General features: G+C 43.9%; 1 protein-coding gene across 1 annotated transcript in view; it reads right to left on the minus strand.

The window, feature by feature from the left end:
• The window catches only part of Tango6 (transport and golgi organization 6 homolog), a 176,157-nt gene that overhangs the window by 146,303 nt on the left and 7,110 nt on the right, over nucleotides 1-22,744 (minus strand). Inside the window, exons 3-7 of the mRNA XM_052726957.1 lie at nucleotides 21,580-21,696; nucleotides 18,195-18,336; nucleotides 16,763-16,899; nucleotides 14,304-14,466; nucleotides 10,818-10,900 (exon numbers count right to left, since the gene is read on the minus strand). Coding sequence (XP_052582917.1) covers nucleotides 10,818-10,900; nucleotides 14,304-14,466; nucleotides 16,763-16,899; nucleotides 18,195-18,336; nucleotides 21,580-21,696 — 642 coding nt within the window. The remainder of the gene's footprint in view (nucleotides 1-10,817; nucleotides 10,901-14,303; nucleotides 14,467-16,762; nucleotides 16,900-18,194; nucleotides 18,337-21,579; nucleotides 21,697-22,744) is intronic.

Raw genomic sequence — 22,744 nt, forward strand, 5'->3', positions numbered from 1 at the left:
GACAAGGACACAAGGAATCTGACTCTGGTCCCTGCAGAGCAGCAGATTCTGAACTGCAGGGCAGTTTGTATTACTAGTCTTGAGCACAGCCCTCGGAGAGTACTCTAGCTACTGAGGACTAGGGAGCCAGGAGATAGGGAACTTGGGTGTGAATTTTGATTCTGCTACCTCTGAGGTTGCCCAAAATCATACACTGAATAAATATGGATACAATTTTTTTTTGAGACGGACTGTCCTTGAACTCACAGAAATCAACATGCCTCTGCCTGTGCCTCTCAAATGCTGAGATTAAAGACACCATGCTTGAAGGATAAGACATTTTTGAAAGGTTGTTTGTTTGCTTGCTTGGGTATTTTTATTTAAGTGACCTTTTTGTGTGTATGTAAATGTGTCTATAGGCCACATGTGCTTGGGCACCCATGGAAACAAGAAAAGGGGGTTGAGATCCCCTGCAGCTGGAATTCCAGGCAGTTTTGAGCCATGGGATATGGGTGCTGGGAACCAAACTCCAGTCCTTTGGAAGAGCAGTATGTACTCAACCACCGAGCCTCTTTTTAGCCACATTTGTGGTGTTTTTGAGACAAGATCTTGTCATGTAGCTCCCGCTGGGCCAATACTCACTGACTGGGTAGCCCAAGGCGGCCTTGAATTCACAGTAATCCTCCCGCCTCTGCTTCCTAAATGCTGGAATTATAGCCTCACACCATCATGAAAATGCTATTTGTTTTGATGTGGGGCTGGGGATCAACCCAGGGTTTCTTGCATGCTAGACAAATAACCTACCATTGAACTACAGCTCCAACGACATTTAAATCTTTCAGGTTTTTTTCACTTTATGTGTATGAGTGTTCGCCTGAATACACATTTGTACGTGCACCACATAAGTGTCAGTGCCTAAGGAAGTCAGAAGTGGGCCTCTGATCCCTGAGACTAGAATTACAAGCACTTGTGAGCCATGATGTGGATACTGGTATTGAACCCAGGTCCTCTCCAAGAGCAGCCAGTGTTCTTAACTGCTGAGCCATCTCTCCAGCCCTTCAGTTTCAGCTTTTACACTTACCATATAGGTATTAAGTTTTCAGCATAAGGGCCAATTATGATAGTTCATGTTTTAAGTAAAACGCACAGCTACATACAAATGTAAGCTTAATTTTATGCTTTTAAATTTTTTTTTTTTTTTTGGTTGGCGTTTTTTGAGACAGAGTTTCTCTGTGTAGTTTTGGTGCCTGTCCTGGATCTCGCTCTGTAGACCAGGCTGGCCTCAAACTTACAGAGATCCACCTGGCTCTGCCTCCCAAGTGCTGGGATTACAGGCATATGCCATCACCACCCACCTTAAAATTATTTTTGAACCAAAAAAAAAAAAAAAAAAAAAGAATGCCTGGCTGTGGTGGCGCACGCCTTTAATCCCAGCACTCAGGAAGCAGAGCCAGGCGGATCTCTGTGAGTTTGAGGCCAGCCTGGTCTACAAAGTGAGTTCCAGGAAAGGCGCACAACTACAGAGAAACCCTGTCTCGAAAAACAAACAAACAAATAAAAAAAATTATTTTTGATACCACAATAAATGAAACTGTTGTCCTAATGTATGACTTCATCTTAATACAATCATGATGGGGTTACTCAGGATCAGATGGAATTGAGATGACTGAATAAAACATTGAAATTTAGCACAGGCTGGATCTTGATTTTACCTGTTAAAGACTGAGCGAGTCAAATGCTGCCCTCAACTGCAGTACAGGGACCTTTTGGATAGTGGCATTCTAGAACTTTTAATGCACTTGCTGAGTTTAATTAAGACATGTGAGAAGAAAAAGAACAAGGCTGTTACCTAATATAGCAAGTACTTTGCACTGTGCAAGCTTTCAGAACATATTGCCTAAAACAGTCTTTTTTTAAAACATAGTTTCTTTAAGCCAAAAAGGAACTGACAGTTTTTTGAGCACTTATGCGCTACAGTATGCTATGAACCTACCAAAAGTTACCTTATTTCACCGGCATGGTGGCATATGCTTGTAAAATCAGCACTTGGGAAGTGGAGGAAAAAGATGAGGAGGAGTTTAAGGCCAGCCTGACTACATGAGACCACGTCTCAAAAACAAACAAACAAACAACGTTACCTTTTTATTCCTACAATTCAAAGGGTAAAAATGTCATCTAAGGTCACACAATTAAGTCCTTCATGGGGTCAGACCGCAACCCACATATGTTTGGAGGAACCGGCATCTCCACTCCACCACAGACTCAGAACTGATAATCTAACACCTGTCACTCCCACAGCTTTAAAGGATACTTTTGTTGGTCCTTCGCTTGAAATTTAAGATCATAGTTCAATCACTGGTGGAAATTTCCAAAATGATCTGCTTCTAGGAAGAGGCTAGCTAGGGAGAGAACCATTCCCCTAGAAAGCCTTAAAACTTCTTAAATTTGTACCATGTGCAAATACTTACTTACACACACACACACACACACACACACACACACACACACACACACATACACAGTGGGGAGATTATCTGATTATTCCTGCTAGTCACTATTTGTGAGCTCTGGAAGAAATCACTTGAATTTTTTGGATTTTCTTTCTTATTTTTGAAATATATATTTTAGATTTATTTTATATGTATGAATAGTTAGTTTTCCTACATACACATCTATGTACCAAGTACATGCCTGGTACCCACAGAGGTCAGAAGTAGGCATTGGATCTCCTGGAAGTAGAGTTACAGACATTTGTGAGCCACCATGTGGGTGTTGGGAACTGAACCTGGGTCCTCTGTAAGAACAACCAGTACTCTTAACCACTGAGCCAGCTCTCCAGCCCCTCCTTTCTTTTTCACAAATTGAAAAGTTAATTTATGAAAACTCATAAAATGTACAGTATCAAGAACAGAATCTCCTATAAACTGTGGATTAAAGTAATACTGATGTGTCAATGTAAGTCCACCAACTGTGACAAATGGACTACCATATAGGGAGCACGGCTAGTCGGGGAAGCTATCTGAGGGCTGAGGGTATAAGGGGAACTCTGTAGAGCTAGAACGTCTCGAAATACACAGCCAACTGAAGCCGAAGGATAGTAAGTTGGAAACCAGCTTGGACTACACAGCAAGATCCTGTCTCAAAACACCAAAAGGGGGTAGGAGGAAAAGGAAGTGGGGGAGAAGAGAGAGAAGATGGAAAAAGAGGGAGGGAGAGGTGGGGGTGGGGAGGGGAAAGACAGAAAGAGAATAAAGAAAGTCAGACTTCCATATTCATGGACTGTGCCTCTGTAGTTTCAACCACAGGCTGAAACGTTAGGAGGTGGGTTGCGTATGTACTGAATACATACAGACATTTCCCTGATAGGGCTGGAGAGATGGCTCAGTGGTTAAGAGCACTGGCTGTTCTTCCAGAGGATCCGAGTTCAATCCCCAGTACCCACATGGTAGCTCACAACTGTCTGTAACTCCAGTTCCAGGGGACTCAACAGCCTTACACAGGCATATATACAGGCAGAACACCAATACACATAAAATAAAAATAAATAATCTTTTTCAAATAATTTATTTTATTTTACGTGCATTGGCGTTTTGCCTGAATGTATGTCTGTGTGAGGGTGTCAGCTCTTGGAGCCACAGACAGTTGTGAGCTGCTATGTGGGTGCTGGGAATTAAACCTGGGTCCACTGGAAGAACAGTCAGTGCTTTTAACCACTGAGCCATCTCTCCAGCCCCAAATAAACAATTTTTAAAAATAGAATTGAGCTACCATTTATGTATCATTATAATGTACTAGGTAGTATAAGTAATCACAAGGATATAAAATACACAGGGAAATCAGGTATGGTGGCATACTCCTGTAGTCCTAGAACTTGGGAGGTGAAAGCAGGAAGATCAGGAGTTCAAAGTGAGCCTCAGTCACATAGAGAGTTTGAGGTTATCCTGGGCTATAAAAATCCTATCCTAAAAACAAAAACAAAACAAACAAACAGGCTGAGGATGTGGTTCAGGCGACAGAATGCTTGCCTATCGTGCATGAAGCCTTGGTTCAAGATACAGCATGGCATGAAATCAGGCATTGTGCTGGACACCTGTAATCTCAGCACTTGAAAGGCAGAGGCCGGAGAATCAGAAATTCAAGGTAATCCTCAGCTATATATTGAGCTGAAGGCCTTCCTGGGCTACATGAGAGAGACTCTGTCTCAAACAAACAAACAAAAAATTATATAGAAAGATATGCCCAGGCTATCTATAAATCCTAAACCCTTTTACATGAAAGACTTAAATATACTTGAATTTTCAAAATTTTAGGAATCCTTCAGCTAGTCCCCCAGAGATTCTAAGAAGCAATTATAAAGTCTGTATTTTTTTTTAAATAGTTATTCTGGATTTTTTCTAAAGGTCCTTCTCATCTAAGTTGCTATTATTCCAACTTTCTCTATAAGACTAATTAAAAATTCAGAAAGAGGAGTCAAATGCCCAATCTGACAAAGCAACTGTAATTAGAAATTCGCTACATTTGATGGGAAAACGACTTGGATAATTAAAGTCAAGATCCACTGAATCTGGAAACAGAGATAAAATGGAAATGAGGAAATACAAAATAAATGAATTAACTATCTTCTAGTCTTTTCTACATAGTATTTCTTCTGCTCTTCAGAAGCTTTGGGAAATGCTATAATTAATACTTCAGGAAAACCCTCCTCCCGTGTGAGGTTGTGGCCAGTCTGCTGAAGAGCAGAACATGTCCGAATAGGAAAATACTGTGAGTTTCCTATGCTAACAAGACACCTGGGCCTGTTCACCTCCCCAGGCAAAGAAAACATGAAATCCCTTTGCCAGGAGCACCAAAGCAAGCAAGCACTGTGGGGCCTGCTCCCCAGACACTCATTAGGGAGTGACTCAACTAAGTCACTTGAACTGCCACTCAGTCATTTCTGGGTATAGCTAATTTACAGGATGAAAGGCACAGAGCACAGGGAAGTGAGAACTGCTTAGAGGAAGTACAAGTGAGTGTCTAGTATCCACATGGCCACTGAGGGCACCCTGCCCCGCCCACCAGAGCTATCCCCAAGTGCCCTCTCTCTGCTGTAGAAGGGGGCAAGTAGAGAGAGGTCTTCCTTACTCCCACCTGATGTGCCACAGAACAAAAGCAAAGCAAAATTAGAAATCAGAAAGAGCTTAGTCTTTTAAAAATCAAGTTTAATATTTTTAACTAATTATTTAGTTTCACTTTACTCACATCCGTGTTTTGCCTGCATGTATATCTTGTGTGAGGGTATCAGACCCTGGAGTTACAGACAGCTGTGAGCTGCCATGTGGGTGCTGGGAATTGAACCTGGGTCTTCTGGAAGAGTAATCAGTGCTCTTAATCACTGACTCATCTCGCCAGCCCCAAGTTTAATGCTTTCAGAAGGACACAAGCAGGCAGTCCCTGCCTTTTAAACAAAGTGTAAAAGGCCAGTCTGGAGGCACATGCCAGATCCCTTTGGAAGGCCCTTAAAATACCTTCACCAGGTATGGGGCACAGTCTATAATCCCAGCACTCAAGAGGGCTGAGGCAGGTGGATGAAGGGCTCAAGTCTACCTGGGCTGTGTAATAAGAAACAAAGGTAAACATGGCCCTGGAAGCTCAGCCACAGAGCTGGGCTAGCGTATGGCCTGAGAACATCACCAAACCAAAATGAATTTTATGACGTGAATAATATCTCAAAATACATTAAAAAAATCAATAGACATGCAAGTAAGCAAGAAGGCAGAACCTATAACCAGAAAAGGAAATCAAAGCTAGGTAGTGGTTGTGCATTCAAGGCCAGCCAGGACTACAGAGTGAGTTCCATGACAGCCAGGGCTACACAGAGAAACCCTGTCTCAAAAAACAAAGTCAAAAAGAAGAAAGAAAGAGACAAAGAAAGAAAAATAACACAGTAGGATTGATCTCTCCAAAATGAGGTTGGTCCCCTCAAAAGTAGATTGACTCCCGAAAAAGGAGGCAGAAGAGAAGGTCCTGTGATCATCAAGAGGATCTGAGTTCAATTCCCAGAATGCACACGGCAGCTCACAACCATTAGTAATTCCAGACCCAGGGGATCCGATGCTCTCCTCTGGCCTCCAAGGGCACTGCATACAAATGGTGCACAGACACAAGCAGGCAAAACACCCATACACATACAAAAAATGTTTTTAAAGAGAGAGTAGGAGTTGGGGATTTAGCTCAGTGGTAGAGCACTTGCCTAGCAAGTGCAAGGCCCTGGGTTCGGTCCTCAGCCCTGAAATTTAAAAAAAAAAAAAAAAAAAAAAGAGAGAGTAGAATTAGAAGATAAAGACATTGAAACTATTGTAAAAATGTATTCTGTATTTTCAAAAGAGTAAGAGAAAAGATGATCAAGATAAGGGTATTGGAAGATATAATAAATTCAAGGCTAGCATGGACTAGCATAGGTCAGAGATCCTACCTCAAAGGGAGAAAATCATGCTAAGACCACATACTGTGTGGTTTCCTTTAGGTGAATCTACAGAGGCAGAAAGTAGAAGAACGGTTGCTTAGGGCTAAGGGTGGGTGGAGAGTAAGGAATGCTAGCTAATGGATGTGAAAGATTTTCTAAAATTATATTGTTATCATGGTTGCACAACCCTGAACTGTGTGCTTTAAATGAGCACACTATACATTGTGTGGACTTTATCTCAGTAAACCTATTAGCAGAAGGAACAGAGAGAAAAACAGCTGGAAATGTTCCCAGATGCCTCTTGGAAACTAAACAGCCTCTTGCTACCCATCGAGTGGCTAGATCAATTCAGGCTTTCCAGATGTCTTCCTCATTTCCTGCGTGTAAACTGTACACTATAATTTAGTATTAACAGAATGTTAATAAAGATTACACTCCCTTTGTTGCTAAATTCCACAGTGTTTGCTATTTCCCTCCAGCATACACATTTCCTCTGTCTTCCAACTGCAGCTGAGCTGCCAAAACCTTGCAGGGAGCAATTACCGTCTGCGCCGTCCCTGCCTTCGCTGCGGAGCGGGTCAGACTCAGCACCTACAGAAAACTCACGCCTGACTCTCCTCCTCCCAGGGGTCTTCATTGTTGTTGTTTGTTTTGTTTATTTATTTATTTATTTTTGTTGGGGCAGCAGAGTTTGAGATCACTGTGTGCACTGGCTGGGCTGGAAATCACTTTGTAGACCAGGCTGCCCTTGAATTCACAGAAATTGGCCGGCCTCTGCTTCCAGAGTGCTGAGATTAAAGACATGAGCCACCACTCAGATCTGATTTTTGAATTTTTAGGCACACATTTTATATCTACAAATTTATTAGTGTCATATGTAAAACTTAAAACAAAACAAAAGCATTTACCTTCTTATCTGAAAGACTATAACTTCAAATTCACTCTCTGTGGGTTGGATGTGGTGACACATGCCTTTAATCCCAGCACGTAGGAGGCAGACAAAGGCAGATCTCTGTGAGTTCAAGACCAGCCTGGTCTACATAGTGAATTCTAGGCCAGCCAGGGCTGCAAAGTGAGACCCTGCCTCAAAAAATCAAAGTTAAAACATAAAAATAAAAATTCACTCTCTGCCCTACTAGGAGAAGGGTAAACAGTCTGGCAGCTCTGTAAGCAGTTCAGCAGAGTGGCCTTAGGATCCAGCGGTCCCTTTCCTATGTGTGTCCAGGAGAACAGAAAACATGATACAGTAATGAAATGCACAGGACTGGGTGGTATTTAAAGAAGAGTTGGGTTTTGTTGTTTGTTTTTTGAGACAGGATCTCACTATGCGGACTTGCTGTCCTGAAACTCTAAGTAGACCAGGCTAGCCTCAAACTCACAGATGTGCAGTGCTGGGATTATAGTCAAGCACTGCAACACTCAGCCCATGAATTTTGGGTGTTTTCTTTTAAAAACACTTTAAAAATTATTTTATGTATATGAGCATTTTGTCTGCATGTATATCTGTGCACCACATTCACACTTGGTGGCCAAGGTGACTCAAAGAGGCACTGGATTTCCTGGAATTAGAGTTACAGATGGTTGTGAGCCACCATGTAGGTGCTAAAAACTGAAGCCAGGTCCCCTGGAAGAGCAGCCTGTGCTCTTAACTGTTGAGCCATCTCTCCAGCCCTGTTTGTTTGTTTGTTTTTGTTTTGTTTTAAGCAATCACTTTTGGAAACTGAAGGTCCCAACAGCATTGTGCCAGCTCTGGTGAAGCTACCCCAAGCTCCATCACATGGAACTTGGCACAAGGCATAATAACAGAGGGCATGTAACAGGGAGATCATCAGGGAGGGGACAGGCTTGTTCTTCCCTAGCAACCCTCTCTAAGAACCCCCTAGTGGGAGCTGGAGAGATGGCTTAGAGGTTAAGAGCCCTGGTTGCTCTTCCAGAGGACCTGGGTTCAATTCCCAGCACCCACAGGGTGGCTCACAACCACCTGTAATGTGATCTGGTGCCCTCTTCTGGCCTGCAAACAGAACACTGTGTACATAATAAGGAAGTAAACCTACATCAGTCTCTTCTGAGAGTGATCATCAGTCTCTTCTGAGAGTAATGCCCCCAACTGCCTTTCATCAGGCTTATGTTCTCGTTCTCTCTCTGTCTCTGTCTGTCTGTCTCTCTCTCTCTCTGTCTCTCTCTCTCTGTCTCTCTCTCTGTCTCTCTCTCTCTCTGTCTCTCTCTCTCTGTCTCTCTCTCTGTCTCTCTCTCTCTCTCTCTCTCTCTCTCTGTCTCTCTCTCTCTCTCTCTCTGTCAAATAGGGTCCCACGTAGCCAGGCTGGCCTCTGACTATATAGCTGAGGATGACTTAGAACTTTTGATCCTCCTGCCTCAGCTTCCCAAATGCAAGGGTTATAGGCATGTGCCACTACTCAGATGCCACCATCTCTTAAGGGTTCCATATCACCTCCCAAATGTTGCCACACTAAAGACAAAACCTCTACCACCTGAACCCTTGGGGGACACACTCAAACTATAACTTAACTGTGGGAGCCCACAAAGGTTTCCTAGTGAAATCTGAGCTTGCTCTACATAACAGGGCTGCATAAAGGAATGGAATGACCACGTGCGTGGTTACTAGGTGTTTGGAAGGGCCTGCATTTGGCTATGCTAGGGGGAGGTCTTTTACTCAACCCCTTGGCATTTCTATTAATAGCCCTTTAGAAGAGACAAAAGGGGCTGGTGGGTTTTGATCCAGGCCCTCCCGAGGCTATCCTGTGTTTCTATCTGTCCCTCTCCCCTCTATATTTCTATCTAAATATTTCTCACTTCTCCCTACTCAAGAATACACTGGGGAAAAAGTGGGGGCGGGTCCCCCCACACCTAACCATATCACATACAGAAACATGTACATGAATGTCCAAAGCAGCACTAGTCATAACTAGTGATGAGTGGATAAGCAAAAATGTGGTCTATTAATACAATCGAGTATTATTTGGTAATAAAAATGAATAAAGATAGATAGACACTGTGATAGAGAATAACTTAAAAACATACCAAATGAAAGAAGGCAATCACAAAGATCACATATTATAACCTTAATTTATATGCAATGTCCAGAACAGGTAAATCTATAGAGGTGGAAGACAGGTAAGTGGTCCCCTGGGGCCCAGAGGATTGGGAAGTGGTGATAGAGGAATTTGGGAGTGATAGCTAAGCAGTTCTGGGAGTTTCTCCACGGCAATGAAATGCCTATACAAATGCTTATACAAATCTATGAGTTTAAATGCCATTGATTGTTATTTTTATTTCTAAATGTGTGAATTGTATGTATATGTCATAAGCTGTTAAAAGAAAAAAATTTACTATACACCCAAAGGTTTACCCACTAATTAATGAGTAAACAAAATGTGGTATGTCATACAATAAATAAATAAATATTATTTAACAGTAAAAAGGTACAAAAATGAGCATGTACATAGTATCCACATTCTCAACTTCAAATCACTACAGTTTCGTGTCTTTCTTGCTTGATTTTTTTTTTTTTCAGAAAATAGGGGCTGATGCTGCCATTCATAAACTAATCAAAGTTCTGTCTACTGATGTAGCACAAGACGTTATTTTCAAAATAAAAAAATAGAAACACTTCTGTTTTTTCCAGTATGGAAGGGGAAGGAGACGATGACAGGGTCTCACTGTGAAGCCCTGCCAGCCTGGAACTTGTTACATCAACCAGGGTGGCTCTGAACTTTAAATGATTCTCCTACTTCTCCTGCCCCTATCTCCTGAGAGTAGGGATTACAGGTGTATACCTCCAGAGCCAGCTAGTCAGACCAACTGTTTTCTTTTTTTTAAGATTATTGTTTTTAGCCGGGCGGTGGTGGCGCACGCCTTTAATCCCAGCACTCGGGAGGCAGAGCCAGGCGGATCTCTGTGAGTTCGAGGCCAGCCTGGTCTACAGCGCAAGATCCAGGAAAGGCGCAAAGCTACACAGAGAAACCCTGTCTCGAAAAACCAAAAAAAAAAAAAAAAAAAAAAAAGATTATTGTTTTTAATTGTGGGTGTGTGCCTCTGTATGCGGGTATGTGCAGGTGCCTGAGGAGCCCAGAGGTATTGGATTCCCTGGAATCGGAATTACAGGCAGTTGTGAACCAACTGCCGTGGGTGCTGGGAACCAACCTGTAAAAGCAGCATGCAGCATATATTTTTACCAGGTGAACCGTCTCTCCAGCCTCTACTCATTCAAACTCTGGAAGTACTTGTTAAAAGGCAAAATTACAGATACAGATCAGTGGTAGATGCTTGCTAGCAGGAGGTCTGAGTTCAAAGTCCAGAGCCTCCAAAAGCGAAAGGTCTTTAAGTACTAAATATGAACATTTAACTGGCAATATCAGCAACTTGAATTACCAACCTTAAACACATCTTCAACACATCGACTAAGTTCTTCCTCAGTCACCAAAATAGCTCCTGGCACCATATCACTCTCTGGAATCTCTTCGGAAACAAACAAAATTAACTCCATTATTTTTCTGAACAGAAGACACTAATAAAACAAAGTTTTAATAGTAAGACAGTCCAGGTAAGACCAGAAAATTAGCATTACCACTATACAATATGCCATTAATATATTATATCTATGGACTCTAAGGTGCTACTGATGATGTCAGGTCTTGTTTAGGGAAAAAAGAGTTCTAAAGCAGTGGACTTTCGTCTTTTGAATGGAGTATTAAAAGAGCTGCCATGGTGGCATGTGCCTATAACCTCAGTACTTGCAAAGCCAACAGACAACACAGCTGAGTTCGAAGCCATCCTGTGCTCTATTGCTCTACAGCATGACCTTGTTTCCAAAATCCAAAAACTGGAGTTGGAGATATGGCTCACTGGTTAAGAGCACTTGCTACTTTTTCAGAGGACCCAGGTTGTTCCCAGCACTCACTTGGTGGCTGGCAACTACCCATAATTCCAGTTCCAGGGATCTGATGCCCTCTTTTGGTCTCCTCAGGCACTGCACACATGTGGTGCACAGACATACATGCAGGAAAAATGCTTACATACTTTAAAAAATAATAAATGTTTTTAAAAACGAAAACCCAAACTTAACAGAAGTTTCTCGGGTCCCACCCGGCCCTCCATGGTCCAGACAAATCTCTCTCAACCATGGTCCCGCAGCTGCTCAGACCCAAGTAAACACACAGAGGCTTATATTAACTACAAACTGTATTGTCTATGTATGTCTTCTTGCTAACTAGCTCTTTCAGATAAAGAGCTCTTCAGAAATATATTTTTATTATATATTGTGCTTTATGGAAGTTAAAAATTGGGCTAGGTGATGCTGGCACACACCTTTGATCCCAGCACTCTGGAGGCAGAGGCAGGTAGATCTCTGTGAGTTTGAGGCCAGCTTGGTCTATAGAGCAAGTTCCAGGACAGCCAATGCTACATACCTTGTCTCAAAATACTGGGGGAAAAAAAAGGAAAAGAAAAGAAAGAAAAAGGGGAAGGGAATAAATAAATCAGAGAAATGTTCTTCTCTTTTCTTCCTTTTTTTTCCCCCTTAAAATAATCTCATGTAGCCCAAGCTGGCTTTGAACTCCTTATGAGCCAAGGATGACCTTAAATCTTCTGCATCCACCTCCCAAGTGCCAGAATTCCAGGTGTGGGCCACTATGCTCAGCTTCTGAAGTACTGGGCACTGAACCGAGAGCTTTCTGATAGCTAAGTAAGCACTCCTCCCAATGAGCGAAACTCCTAGCTCAAAATCCAGGGAGAGGGAGTTGTTTTTGTTGGGACAGTCCCACTCTGTAGCACAGGCTGACCTCAAATTCATGATCCTCCTGCCTCAGCCTTTCAAGTGCTGAGATACAGGAAGATGCTACCATGGTCAAAGTTTTCTTTTCTTTTCTTTTTTTTTTTTAAAGATTTATTTATTTATTATGTATACAACATTCTGCCTGCATGTATCCTTGCACACCAGAAGAGGGCACCAGATCTCATTACAGATGGTTGTGAGCCACCATGTGGGTGCTGGGAATTGAACTCAAGACCTCTGGAAGAGCAGTCAGTGCTCTTAACCACTGAGCCATCTCTCCAGCCCCAAAGTTTTCTTTTTTTAAGGTTTATTTTTTATTTTTAATTATGTGTATATATGTGAGAACAGATTCCCACAGAGGACAATGGCTCCCTTGGAGCTACAGTTATGAGCAGCATGGGTGCTGGGAACTGAACTTAGGTCCTCTGCAATGGCAGTTAGTGCTCTTAACTACTGGGCCATCTCATCATCCACCCCCTACCCCCCCACCCCGCCCCTGCAATTTTTTGGTGGTGGTGGTGCCTCATACATATCTGGGCAAGAGAATACCATAATGCAATGCACATGTAGAAGTCAAAGGGCAAATTGGAGGAGTCAGTTCTCTCCTTCCACCCTCTGGGTCTCAGGGTTGAAATCGGGTCAATAGGCTTGGCAGCAAGGGTCTTTACCTTCCAAGCCGTCTTGCAGGCCCCTCAAAGTTGTGTGGGTTTTTTATGCCTATCTTAAAAACTAATAAAATGTGATCATTCATAATTGCCACATAGGGGGCTGGAGAGATGGCTCAGTGGTTAAGAGCACTGACTGCTCTTCCAGATGTCCTGGGTTCAGTTCTCAGCACCCACATGGCAGCTCACAACTGTCTGTAACTCCAGTTCCAGGAGATCCAACACCCTCAAACAGGCAAACCAGTGTACATAAGATAAAAATAAATAAATCATTTTTTAAAAATTGCCACACAGGGGGTTGGAGATTTAGCTCAGTGGTAGAGCGCTTGCCTAGCAAGCGCAAGACCCTGGGTTCGGTCCTCAGCTCCAGGAAAAAAAAAATTGCCACACAGGACTGAAAGTGAAAATGGGAAAACAAAGCATTGCTAAGAAAGCCTCCTCTTGAGACTTCTCAGTGGCCATGATTGGCAATGATGCCCGTATGTAGGACTGGGCACATTCTCACCAGCCTGCTGGCACAAAGGCTGAGGTAGATGGATCAGAAGTTCAAGGCCAGCTGGAGTAACTTAAGACCTGTGGCTAAATTTAAAAAAAAGGGGGGCGTGGGGGGATGGGTTATCGCTCAGTCATAAAGCACTAGCCTAGCATCACAAGGCTCTAGGTCCAATCTTCCAGCACCACCAAGGCCTCAAAAGGAATTAGTCATTTTCTTACTTAGTCCTTTTTGTTACCAGTAGATCACATGTGCAAAACATGTAAACAATGTTGCCAATGTAATACAGCACAGGAGGGAAACCTGTTCCTGGAAGGAACAGACGAGGTCCAGGACAAGCCCTGACAATGTCGTATCCATGTAAAATTTCCAAGTGTGATCACCGTTCCACAGTCAAGAAACCGACCTTGTTTTCTTGACTTTCTGAACTCACCTTCACTTATTTGTATGTCCACCCCTTGCTCCCCTGCCTGCACAGCCCACATGTGGAGGTCAGAGGACAACTTCTCCTGAACTCAAGATGTCAGGCTTGGCAGCAAGCCCCTCTACCCACTGAGCCAGTGGGCTGGTCCTTTTGAAAATTGAGAGGTTGTTTTTTTTTAAGTTTTTGGAAAGACAGAAACTGACATTTTTCTTTGAAGATTTGTGCTGAAAGATTTAGAAGTGACATGTCATCACGTCTACAGCTAACTTTCAAATGTTCCATAAAAAACTACATTCATGTGTGTAGAGAGAAATGAGGCAAATGTGACCAAAATGGGAACAGTTGGTGACTCTGGTGAAGCTGGTCCGAGGGACTCAATATTCTCTTCTTGGAACTTGGGAGAAGTAAAGTTTTCCGAGTAAAATGCTAGGAAGGAGGAGGAAAACTGCAGACTTCGAGACCCATGAGTCTGAACTGGAGGAGGCCCACCCAGCTCCCTCCCTTACCTGCGGTGCTCAAGCACCGATGTAGAGGGGCTAGCATGGGGCGAAGCAGATGCTCTGGGGCCAGTTCCGGGCGTTCCCTCAACATCGTGATGAAGGTGGTGGTGGCCACTCTCTGAAACTGGCGTGCGGTCAATTTATCTTGAAAATGGAGTAAGTCCAGAATCTACAATAAAAATCAACAGCACATAAGAGAAAAAGGCGTGTATATTTTTTAATTTTTAAAAATGTGAGTGGGTATTTTACACGCGTGTGTCTGTGTGCCACATGCATGCTGTGCCATGGAGGCCAGGGTGGGCATCTGGAGGGCTAGTTCCTATATTGGTGCTGAAAATTAAACCTGGGTTCCATGCAAGAGCAACCAGTGTTCTTAACTGCTGAGCCATCTCTCCAGCTCAAAAAAGCATTTATTTAAGCCAAGACTACGAAACCACTGAGAGGCTGCTGAATGGTGAGCTGACAGAACTGTGTTAATCTAACAACCAAACACCAAAGGGTGTGATCTAAAGAGGCGATGGTGGTGGTGATGGTGGCACTCTGGGGTTTTTGTTTTGTTTTTTGCTTGGGGAACTTTGGTAGGCAGCATTTGAGACAGTGTCTCACTGTGTAGCCCTGGCTGTCCTGGAACTTGTTATGTAGACCAGGAGCAGAGATGTAAGTGTATGTACAACACGTAAACTCAAAGATCCATCTGTCTCTCCCTCCTGAGTACTTGGATTAAAAGTGTATGCCAGCATCTGTGGCCAAGATTTATTTTTATTTGTGTGTGTGTGTGTGTGTGTGTGTGTGTGTGTGCGTGCGTGCGTGCGTGCGTGCGTGCGTGCGTGCGTGCGTGCGTGCGTGCGCACGCCCTTGAGAGCTAGTAGAGAATGTCAGATCCTCTGAACTGGAGTTACAGAGTTTTGTGAGCTGCCTGCCATGGTGCTGAGAACCAAACCTGGGTCCTGGGAAAGAGCAACAATCACTCTTAAGCATAAGCCATCCTTCCAGCCTAGTTTTTCCTTTTTAAATTGTTACCATGTTAATTTACTGCATTTAACACTTAACACATTCTACTTTAAAAACCAAAAACATGCAACGAGATATAATGAACCAGGTGAAATTTTGGTGAGGCTTTTTATTTCCAATAGTGAAGTTCAAACTAAGAGATCTGCCTGTCTCAACCCCTCAGTTCTGGGATTGTAAGTGTGGGCCTCTGTGCCCAGGGGTGAGAAATTCTTAAACCTGACAATCGGGTCATACTCTTCCACGAGTTTTTATTTACTTATTAAGTGCACACCTTGAATCCCAGCATGTGGAAGTCAGAGGCAAGTGGATCTCTGTGAGTTCCAAAACAGCCAAGGCTACACAGAGACACCCTGTCTTGAAAATCCTGCCTCCTCCCCCCACCCCAGCCAAAAAAGAAGAAAGGCCCGGGGCTGGAGAGCTGGCTCAGCAGTTAAGAGCACTGACTGCTCTTGGAGAGGACCTGAGTTTGGTTCCCAGCACCCACATCAGGCAGCTCACAACTGCCTCGTTTTAGTTTGGTTTTCTGTTGCGGATATAAGACTCTGACCAAGGGCACCTTGTGGAAGGAAAGGGTTTGTCATAGCTTACAGGTGATGTAGTCCATCATCAAGGGAAGTCAAGTCAGGAACTGAAACAGAAATCACAGAGGAAGGAGGAATGCTACTTACCAGCCTCCTCCTCGTGGCTTGCTCAGCCTGCTCTCTTATACAACTGATGACCACCTACTCAGGGGTAACACAGCCACAGTGAGCTGGGCCCTTCCACATCAATCATTAATCAAGAAAATGCCGCACAGATATGCCCACAGGCCAGGCTGAAGGAGGCAATTCCTCAGGAGTTAAGGTTTCCTCTTCTCAGGTGACTCTAGTTTGGTCCAGCGGACAACAAAGCAGCTAATACCTGTAGCTCAAGCTCTGGGGATAGGATGGGCGTGGGTGCGTGCTGCATGTGTGGAGGAGGAGGAGGAGGAGGACGTGGGGTGGTCCCCACCAGACACAGTGGTCCAGAACTGTAACCCCAGCACTAGGGAGGCTAGGACAGGAGGATCACTGCCAACCTGGGTTATATATTGAGTTCTGGGCCAGTCTAGACTCCAGCAACCCTGCCTCAAACAAACAACATAAAAAGAGAGTCATGGGGGCTGGAGAGATGGCTCAGCGGTCAAGAGCACTTGACTGTTCTTCCAGAGGTCCTGAGTTCAATTCCCAGCAACCACAAGGCGGCTCACAACCATCTGTAATGAGATCAGATTCCTTCTTCTGGTGTACATGAAGACAGAGCACTCATACACATAAAATAAATAAATAAATAAATAAATCCTTAAAAAAAGAGTCACTTACTAAACAGCAAAATGAAATACTATACCACTCTTCCTTCACTTTTAGAATATTAACTGCCCTGTATGTAAATTAGCAGATAATGCTTGATGGATCAAGAGTTACAAAATGATTTACCTGTGGGCAGATGTCCCTGTAGTAGCTCTCTGGGGAAAGAGACTGCTGGGGACAAGAGGCCAGAATCTTTGCAATCAAGTCACATTTCCTCCAGTCAGCAGCCGTGGCCTCGGCATCACTCCCTCCAGCAGCACCCGCTGTTACATGGAAAGAGACATATGCTCATAGCAGTTCCATATAAGTGTACGTGGTGAAGCTGCCTTCAAATTTGGCATCAGAAATGTTTCTTTTTCTCTACTGGAAACACTATTTTTTAAATATTTTATTTACTCTTTTATAATTTCACAAATCTATACAATTTTCTTTGATCAAAATGCTCCCATTACCCTCTCTTTTTATTTATTTATTTATTTATTTATTTATTTATTTATTTATTTATTTTGTTTTTCGAGACAGGGTTTCTTTTCTGTGTAGTTTTGCGCCTTTCCTGGATCTTGCTCTGCTGGCCTCGAACTCACAAAGATCCACCTGCCTGCCTCCCTAGTGCTGGGATTAAAGGCGTGCGCCACCACCGCCCGGCCCCATTATCCTCTCTTAATCTCTTCCACCTCCCACCAAAACAGTCTCCTCCGAGAAAATCTGAGCTGGGTGTACTGGTGCACGCCTGCAATCTCTCCTTGGGGAGCTTCGAGAGGACTATATGCAAGCTTGAGGCCAAACTGGTCTACAAAGCAAGTTTCAGGGTAGTCAGAGCTACACAAAACCCTGTCTCTAAAGGGGAAAAAAAAAGCCAGGTGTGGTAAGGCATGTCACAAATTTAAAGCTAGCCTGATCTACATAAAGAGTTTCGGGCCAGCTAGGGCTACATAGAAAAAAAAAATTCATTGCTAGTAGACCTAAGAAGCAATTTTTTTTTATGTTGAGGCAGAAGGAAATATGGATTTAAGTTTGTTTTTTCAAAGATTTGTTCATTTTATATATTTGTATGATTGTTTTGTTTGCATGATGTACACGCACTAAAGAGCCTAGAAGAGGCACAGGATCCTCTGGTAACTGGAGTTTCGTATGGTTGTAAGCCACCATGAGGGTGCTGGGAGCTGAACCCAGGTTCTGGACAAGAACAATCAGTGCTTTTAACCACTGGCCATCTCTTTAGGACCTTTGTTTGTTGTTTTGAGACAGGGTCTCAAACAACAGCATGTAGACCAGGTTAACCTCTAACTCTCGGTACGCCTGAGTGCTGAGGTCATAGCCTATGCCAACACACCTGACTTGGGGACCTAGTATCCTTACAGCAGCCCTCCAATCTGTATGCCTTTGAGCAGAATCTACTGGGGTTGAGCTCAGTACCTGCTGTATGCTAGGTACAAGGACTAAGTTGAGCGACACCTCCACACTCAATGAGATTTAAAGGCAAAGGCCAGCGATTCACCTCTGACTCTGACTCAAAGGGAAACAGATACCAAAGTAACAGAAATATGTTATTTCTTACCACCTGCTCCTTCCAAAATGCCCCGGACTACTGCCTGAACACCGTTGGGTCTCATCAACCTTTCAGAGAGCAGCTGCCCACATAGACGCCGGAGCCAAGCTGGGGCCTGACACCGGAGCTGTGTCTTTACATCTGCACAGGACTGACAAAAGGCGGGGTGAAGTTATAAACTGAGCAACAGTGAAACACATACAGTATGAAGCCAGTGTGTGTGTGTGTGTGTGTGTGTGTGTGTGTATGCTGGGGAAGTAGCTCAGTGGTGGATCATATGTTTAGTACGTGCAAGGACCTAAGTTTGATCACACCCACAGAGAGAGAGAGACAGTGTGCAATACTCCCCTACCCTCTGTCCGTTCAGTGCTAGTAAATGAGCCCAGGGCCTTGTGAACAGTAGGCAGGCCCTCCCCAGTGTCCCTTTCTCTTTTACAGAACCCTCTTCAGCACGACATGTTTGGTTTTCTGACTCTCTCTCTCTCTCAGATCCCTTGGAACTAAAGTTACAGGCATTTGTGAGCTGCCGGATATGGGCACTGGGATCCAAACTTGGGTCCTCACGATTGAGCAGCAGATGTTCTTAACTGATAAGCCATCTCTCTAGCCCCAATCATATTGTTGCCTTTATTTTAAAAAAACAAGGTCTCACTAAGAACCCCTGGCTGACCTGGAACTTGCCAGATAGACCAAGAGGGTCTCAATTTCACAGGCATCTGCCTGTCTCTGCCTCCAAAGTGGGATTAAAGGTGTTCACCACCATGCCTGACCTTCAATATTTTTGTTCCTTGAAACAAGGTTTCTCTGGGTAGCCCTAGGTAACCTGTAATTTACTTTGTAGACCAGACTGGTCTTGAACTCACAGAGATCCACCTGCTTCTGCCTCCTAAGTGCTGGGATTAAAGGTGTGCGCCACTGCTCCCAGTCTCTCCAATAATTATTTTTGAGAGAAAAATAAACTAAACTGGCTTAATGGTACAGGCTTATAATCCTAGCTACTTGGGAAGCTAAGGCAGGAGGATTCCCAAGTTCAAAGCCTGACTGGGCTACAGACCTGATTCAAGACCAGCCTGATAAGTTATCAAAACTCTCTCTCAAAAGAAAAAAAAATGAGCCATCTTAATGCCAACAATATATATTAGAATGTTTTTCAAGCAAAAGTGCGAGACTAGATACAGTAATAGCTCTAGTTTAAATTATTTCATTCAAAACATAAGGTACCCAAACACTTCTGTCAAAAAATATATTGTCCGGGCTGGAGAGATGGCTCAGTGGTTAAGAGCACTGACTGCTCTTCCAGAGGTCCTGAGTTCAATTCCCAGCAATCACATGGTGGCTCACAACCACTTGCAATTAGATCCTGTGCCCTCTTCTGGCCTGCAAGGGTACATGCAGGCAGAACACTGTATACATAATAAATAAATAAACCTAAAAAAAAAAAGTTAAAAAAAATATATTGTCCAATAGTTAAATGTTAGTTAAAAAATAAATAAATAAATAAATAAGGCCAGGCAGTGGTGGCGCACGCCTTTAATCCCGGCACTCGAGAGGCAGAGGCAGGTGGATCTCTGTGAGTTCGAGGCCAGCCTGGGCTACCAAGTGAGTTCCAGGAAAGGTGCAAAGCTACACAGAGAAACCCTGTCTCGAAAAACCAAAAAATAAAAAATTAAAAAATTAAAAAAAAAAAACTCAGGCCAGAAAGAAGCCTGATGACCTGAGTTTGATTCCCAGAACCCACATGGTAGGCGAGTACTGACTCCTGGTAGCTGTAGAAGGACCTCCCTCCACATGCACCCCACGGCACCCATGATCTGGCAGGGACACCCTCCCCCAACACAAATAATTAAAAAAAATTAATACAGAGGCTGAGGATATAACTCAGTGGTAGGCTGGTTTTGTTTGTTGTTTGTTTGTTTGTTTGTTTGTTTGTTTGTTTAGAGACAGAGTTTCTCTGTGTAGCCCTGGCTGTCCTGTCACTTTCGCTGTAGACCAGGCTGGCCTCAAATTCACAGAGATCCACCTGCCTCTGTCTCCTGAGTCCTGGGATTAAAGGTGTGTGCCACCTCCGCCAGGCATAGACTGCTTACCTAACATGTATAGGTCCTGGGTGCAATCTCCAGCATCACAAATTAAAAAGATCCAAAGCTAAGCAGAGTGGCTCCTGGCACTTGGAGGCTGAGGCAAGAGGAGAGCCACTAGTTCAAGGCTAGCCTGTGCTACATAGTGAGTAGCCAGCCTGAACTATAGAGTAAGACTCTGTCTAAAAACAAACAGATGGGCTGGAGAGGTAGTTCGATGACTAGGAGCATTAGCTGCTCTTAGCATAGGGCTTGGGTTCAATTTCCAGCATCTGCATGGTGGCTCAAAGCCATCCACAACTCCAGTTCCAGGAAATCCAAGAAGACCCTTTCTGACTTCTGCAGACATCAGGAAACACACAGGGCACATGCACATAAAACATTCACATTCATCAAATAAAATAAATATTTTTAATTAAAAACCAAAACCAAACATATGTATGTTTATATTTTTTTCATGGGGCATACATATTATGCACACTTAGAATTCTAGCACTCAGGAGCTAGAAGACAGAAAGATCACAAGTTCAAAACTAGCCGGGGCTACATAAAAGACCCTGTCTCAAAAACAAAACAAAAAACATATGTGACTATATCTCTGTGTGTCTGTGTTCACATTAAATTGCCATAGCCTTTAAAAAGTGATCATAATCTTGGGAAAGTATCCATCATTCCATTAACAAAAAGGTCTTTTAAATTATCCTGAAAGTTACTGTCACTCTATTTTATAAATACCACTTAATTATCTAAAGATAAAGTAAGATTAGGGCATAGTGGCTTACGCCTGCATGTCTGCACTCGGGAGGCTGAAGCACAGTGAGTTCAAGACCAGCCTAGATTACACTGTGAGGGTCTGGAAAGATGCTTAGCAGTTCAGAGCACTGGCCCCTCTTCCAAAGGACCCAGGTTTGAGTCCTAGCACCCATATGGAGGTTCACAATCACCAAGTTTAACCAGTTTAACTCCAGGTGATCTGACCCTTCTGCTGGCCTCTGTGGGCACTAGGCACACATGATGCACAGACATACATGCAGGCAAAACACCCATACACATAAACCAAAATGCAAAAATAGGCCATGTGTGGTGGTACGTGCCTTTAATCCCATCACTTGGGAAGCAAAGGCAGGCAGATCTTTGTGAGAGTTCCAGGCCAATCGGGGCTACACAGTGAAACCTATCTACAAAATAACAATATTATTATTAAAGAAGCAAGGCTCAACTGGACGATTTTACAGGAAACTAAAGCCAGCTAACTTTCCAGGCAAAGACGACAGCACCACCCACCAACTCCCCACCAAGTCCCAAGGCCTGGATACCTGGGGTGGTCCTCCCTGGAGGATAAGCAATTCCCGGACAGCTAATGGTTGATAGACTTGATCCAAGATGTCTCTCAAGGCCCCCCTTGATAGGGTTCTCTCCTCTTCCATTAAAACCTAAAAGAAATGTGCACTTGGCTTTAATGGAGTACAGAACAGGCAGAGGACAGAAGGAAATGGTTATGAAAACTCAGGAGGGAGAGGAGGAAGGCGTGCCCTCAGTCCCTTCTACACGGGGGAGGTTGTGCCCTGCAAACACTCCTGGCCCTCTCTCCATCTCTCGCCTGCGCTGTTCTGGGCAGGAGATGTGCTGGCCTGCTGGTGACTGGAATACACCTGCTTGCTGTCCACTGAGCATAGCCTGCTCAGCCTGCTCCTCTTCTCTCCATGGGAGCAAGACAGAGCAGATGTATATCCCCTGCCATGGGGCGGATGGCACCACAGTTTTCCAGGGCTCCTGAGACTGGATGAGCAGTAATTGTGTCTGACTGGAGTGCACTGACAGAGCTCCATCTTTATCTAAGACATCTCTCCTCACAGGCAAAACTAGCCGGGTGGTGGTGGTGGTGGTGGTGGTGGTGGTGGCACACACCTTTAATCCCAGCACTCGGGAGGCAGAGGCAGGTGGATCTCTGAGTTCAGGGCCAGCCTGGGCTACAGAGCAAATTCCAGAACAGCCAGGGCTACACAGAGAAACCCGTCTCAAAAGTACAAAAGAGAGAGAGAGGGAGCTCACCTCCACCTTAGTCTTTTATGAACAATGGTAATATTTTTACTTCATTGTGGAATTGGTTCTCTCCCTGCACCTTTACTTAGGTTCTGGGGATTAAACTCAGGTCACCAGGTATACACAGTAAACATCTCTACCGGATAAGCCATCTGGCCACCCCCATACTTTGACTTTTCATCTCTTACTCTGAAAACTGTTTTTTTCATGCATTCAGAACTTAACTGTCAAAGAAGGATGGAAGTTACTTTAAGTACTCTTAATACCCAACAGTACCATCCCCTCAGGTAACTGCCACTCACAGTCTGTCAGGGTCCTGCCCACTACTTACCACCTAACACACTGAGATGTGGGTGCTATGCAGAGCGGCTTCACAATGTACGATCATGGGGTGTCCCTGTCAACTCCTGAGCCTGTCTTCACACTCGGGTTCTTTCA

The sequence above is a fragment of the Peromyscus californicus genome, unplaced genomic scaffold, assembly GCF_007827085.1.
Source record: "Peromyscus californicus insignis strain IS unplaced genomic scaffold, ASM782708v3 Scaffold_8__1_contigs__length_139910024, whole genome shotgun sequence".
Classification (NCBI taxonomy): Eukaryota; Metazoa; Chordata; class Mammalia; order Rodentia; family Cricetidae; genus Peromyscus; species Peromyscus californicus.